This window comes from Sinocyclocheilus rhinocerous, unplaced genomic scaffold (genome assembly GCF_001515625.1).
Source record: "Sinocyclocheilus rhinocerous isolate Xijiao unplaced genomic scaffold, SAMN03320098_v1.1 scaffold629, whole genome shotgun sequence".
In the NCBI taxonomy this organism is placed as follows: Eukaryota; Metazoa; Chordata; class Actinopteri; order Cypriniformes; family Cyprinidae; genus Sinocyclocheilus; species Sinocyclocheilus rhinocerous.
Genome location: NW_015652278.1, coordinates 383970 through 388606, shown reverse-complemented (window position 1 = coordinate 388606; position 4637 = coordinate 383970). Strand labels below are relative to the sequence as shown.

The 4637-nt window shown below is 39.9% G+C and overlaps 1 protein-coding gene across 7 annotated transcripts in view; it reads left to right on the top strand.

Annotated features, from left to right (window-relative positions):
• Window positions 1–4637, top strand: part of LOC107714343 (oxidation resistance protein 1-like) — a 173381-nt gene that overhangs the window by 140215 nt on the left and 28529 nt on the right. For all 7 annotated transcript variants that reach the window (XM_016520162.1, XM_016520166.1, XM_016520165.1 and 4 more), the window contains 2 exons: window positions 1000–1184; window positions 3882–4531. In XM_016520162.1, coding sequence (XP_016375648.1) covers window positions 1000–1184; window positions 3882–4531 — 835 coding nt within the window. The remainder of the gene's footprint in view (window positions 1–999; window positions 1185–3881; window positions 4532–4637) is intronic.

Below are 4637 nucleotides of genomic sequence, written 5' to 3'. Positions count from 1 at the left end.
AGGAGCGCTGAAATATTGCGGTTTCCCCGGTAACGGCTGTACACAAAGCAGCTCCGCGCTCATAAACGCTGCTTTATCAGGAATTATAGGTAAAATTAAATTAAAATGTCAACGACACGTTTCTGAGGACAGTCGGTTCCCTTCAGATACATTCAAATAAAGACATCCGTGCCGCGTTTTGACTTGAAACGTGCACCGCTCATATTTATGCAATGACATCATTGCCTTTTGAAGTTTAATCACCAATGCAGTCAGGAGAACTGTCTTTAGTGACAGAATTTTCAACTCAGCTGACTGCAAAGGTTCAAAGGGAGGTCTCTGCAGTGCCGTGAGCACCAGAGACAGGTCCCAAGAGGGTACCGAGGTAGGATGAGGAGGGTTCAACCTCCTCGCCCCTCTAAGGAACCTGACGACCAGGTCGTGCTTACCAAGAGACTTACCATCAACTGCATCGTGATGTGCGGCAATTGCGGCAACACTGTCAGCACCGTCACACCCGCACCAGACACGCAGAGGCTCCTTCCTAAACGAGCAGCTTGTCTTCCACCACTTTCCAAAGAAAAAACACAAGCAGGAACAGCACATGTGTTCGGGTCCGAAGCGAAAAGCAAATATGCGACGCACCGGCTGCTCATTAAATATTCGCGCTGCAGCGCAGAGCAGCTGTGGCAATTATCGCATGCCAATGTGCATTGGCTCGTTTTTTTTTACACTCGAAGTAGATTGGTCTCCCAAAGCGATCCCCAATTCGTCGGTCAGTTCCGACATACGTCGCACGTGACCGACTGAAAGGGAACTGAATTCGGTTCTGTCCTGTTTACCTTTGGCTTGCTTAGTTGGGGACACAATCTCTGGCAACATTGTTGACTTGACTGCACAGACACTATTGGAAGAGAACTGAACTGAGCTGGACGATGACATCACTGAATCAACAATTAACTGACTTTAACTGATAAACTGACTGACTGTCATGTGGCGTCCTTGTGTCATGTGTCACAGGGTGTTGTTAGTGGGGTGTTGCTGGTGACGCCCAACAATATCATGTTTGACCCTCACCGGACAGACCCTCTGGTTCTGGAGAGAGGCTGTGAGGAGTACGGCATCATGTGTCCACTGGATGAGGTTCAGTCTGCAGCCGTTTACAGAGAGATCACCGACAGCAAGATCCGTGACTCCATACCACCGTAAGACCTCTCGCTTCATACTGACACAGCATAGAGTTAGTTGTTTGTCTTTTACTTGGCTAAGACATGTTAGTATTTAAATAATTCTATAAATGCATTTAATAAAATACAGAATCAGATAATTAATCGAAATTGAATATTATTGTGAATCCAATCAAAATGAATCATTCTGAATTTGCAAAAAATTGTTCTTGAACGAATCGGAAACGTATTATTAATTAGGATTCACAAGATTCACATGCCAAAGTAAGTTATTGTCCTCGCTCTACTATAAGTGGCGCAAAGGCCAAAAAACTAAATTATAAAAACGACTTGAGCCACCAGACTAGTAGTTACATGTTAAGCGTTACATGTTATTAATTGGATTCATCTTCAGATGTCTTATCTAGATTGAAGATCTCTCATGTGACAAATCAATATTTTGTTTGCGGTGAGCATGTACAATTATTTCAGATATCTACAGTTCAGCTTTATTATACAGGAAATGGATTTTTACTCTAAGGCTAATGAAGCATGAATGCAGCCGCCTACGTCTGAATTACTCACCCATTTCGATTTGTAATAAGAAGTTAATGATTTTAGCAGTGTTTCCACCCCCAGATATTTATATCCTCTGTTAGTTTATGAATGATGATGTGTGGTGTTTTATTCAGCTCAGAGCTGTGTTGGCTGGTTCATCAGTCAGACGGGGTTCACTGCAGGGTCTCAGTTGTGGATGTGAAGCATAGACGCCTTTGATCGTGCAGATGTACAGACAAAGGGACCTACTTTTCATTTATGCACTTTTATGTTGGCTTGTACTCTTATTAATTGCTCCAAATGGTTTTGATTATGTACTTCTATCCACCTCCCACGTACCATCCAGACAGACACACGTCATTGTGCACTTGTGTTTCAGATGTCTCAAGCTGTGGCTTTACTGCAGTACAGAAGCCACATCTGACATGACATATCATGATAAGAAGTCTGTGCATTTTAGACTTTTTAATATGACACAGAAATATCACAGTGGTGAGAAACAGGGCATAAGAGAATCAAAAGTTGATTCTCGTGCACAGCACGCTATGGTTGTCATATTACCTTAGTCACTGAAGTTTCACAACATCATGTTGTATGGAAGTGGGTTTGTATTATGTTGTTGTATTAAAGGTCCCCTGAAATGCTTAGAAGCACGCAGCGTTACTCTATGTGTTGACGTCAGTTTAACTGAAACAGGAAGACAGGGCGGGACATATCAAGCAGCCCCGCCCCTTTTTAAAATAGCCAATAGCGTTCGTTTATATCACAGCTTGGGCTAGAGCCGTTGTGAGCCGTTTTGGCGGAAGTGACGAACTGCAAGCTTTGAATGCTTATATCTTCTAAATGCGAATTTTGTCACTGTTTTGGAGCACACTGCCTTATAGATAACCTTAAGACTAACATATTGATACTAACACCCAAAAAAACTTTAATTTTGATTTCATGGGGACTTTAAGTCTTCACAGTTTTTACAGTATCTTTACATTTTAATTAAAATTTAAAAATTCATTTAAAAAAGGAAATAAAAATAAGAAACAATAATTCTTTGCATTGTTGTTATTGTTAGTATTACAGAATTCAATAATATTCTAATTATGGAAGCCTCTAATTAAAATTATAATAATAATGTGAATAAAAGAAGGAAAAATTATTACTATTTTCACTGAAGCTTCTTAACAATAACAACAACAACAATAATAATAATAATAATAATAATAATGTGAATAAAAACATATTATTTTTATATTTACAATATTATTTGTCTTTATTTCTTTTTACAGAGCATTGCAATGTGGGCTGATTAAACCCTTAACATTTTTGGAGAAAACTGAATGAAGCTTCTAAATAATAATAATAATGGGGGTTTTTTTACATTATTATTATTATTGTTATTATTATTGAATAATAATATATAAAAACATAATTATTTTAATTATAGAATTATTATAATTATATTAATAATTATTTTACCATATTTATTTGTAAGTTTTTCACTTTCTTGCTGCATTGCAGTGTGGACTGATTAAACCCTTACCATTTTTCAGAGAAAACTGAATGCACACATTTTAAGAACACATGTAGATTTACTTTCACTTTCACTAATCATTTAGCAGACGCTTTTATACAAAGTGACTTACAAATGAGGACAATAGAAGCAATTGAACCAACAAAAGAGCTACAATATATGTGCTGTGATAAGTCCCAGTTAGTCTAACACAGCTCACATAGCAAGGCTTTTTTTTTTTCTTTCTTTCTTTTTTAAATAATAAATAAAAAGAATATAAATTAGTATTAGTAAATTAGTTATAATAATTAAAAAGTAAACAAGTAGATAGAATAGAAAAAGAATAGAGAATGCTAGTGTTAGAGGGTCAAGTTTTTTTTTTTTATATAAATAAAAAGAAAACAAAGTAGATAGAATAGACATAGTTTAACATTTAACATTTAAATGGTCCAGTCCTTCTATTGTTTTGTTTATTATTTCATGTTATTTCAGACATAACTAAGTTAAGTGCGGTGCATACAATGGTATCTGTGAATGATTATTTATGCTATTACCATTGAAGAATACTATGAGGTTGAACCAAAGCCACATCATAGAGCAGTAAAGACACCTTTAGATATGCAATATTAGTTTTCTAGAAGGTGCATCTCTCATTCTCTCTGTTTGTGCCACAGGGATTTTGAAGCCGTGTTCTCTGGAAGCTCTCATCAAACGGATCAGCGTCTGCGGGAGGGTTATGACAGCGCCAGCACTGCCCCCCGCAGCACCGAGGGCTCCATCTCAGAGGATGTCTTCACAGAGTCAGAGCTCTCGCCCATCCGGGAGGAGCGGCAGTCCACAGAGGAGCTACAGCAGGAGGACAAGTCATCAGGAGCCTCGTCCCAATCCATGCAGACCCTCCTTCAGGAACCTCAGACGGCTGAGGGCAGCCATACAGAGGAGGAGGAGAAAAAGCCAGAGGAGGGAGAACCAGCCAGCAAAACTGCCCAGCCCAAACAACCCAGCCAGGAACAGCCAAGCACACCCACCAGCAGGGACCACCAGCAACCACCCCACTGCCAGACCGAAGGAGTCGCTCCCTCCTCAGGTTCTCAAAGTTTGGCCCCTGGAGCAGGGGAGGCCTCGGGACAGGAAAGCAGCCCCGATGGGGCTAAACTGACCAGAGATGGTACTCGAGATTCAGAGACGGATGTAGAGGAGCTGAGAAAGATGTGGAAGAGTCACACTATGCAACAAGCCAAGGAACAGCGAGAGAGTGTCCAGCAGGCCCAGAGAGAGAACGACCAACAGTCTAAGAGCAGCCAGACACTGAGCTCTGCTGAGGGTACGACAAAAATCTTCTCCAATATTTCTGCCATTTGTGCCACTGACCAGTCTGTGATTAACACCTTTTAGAGGGGTCATAGGTTTTTTTATACATTTGTGTTATG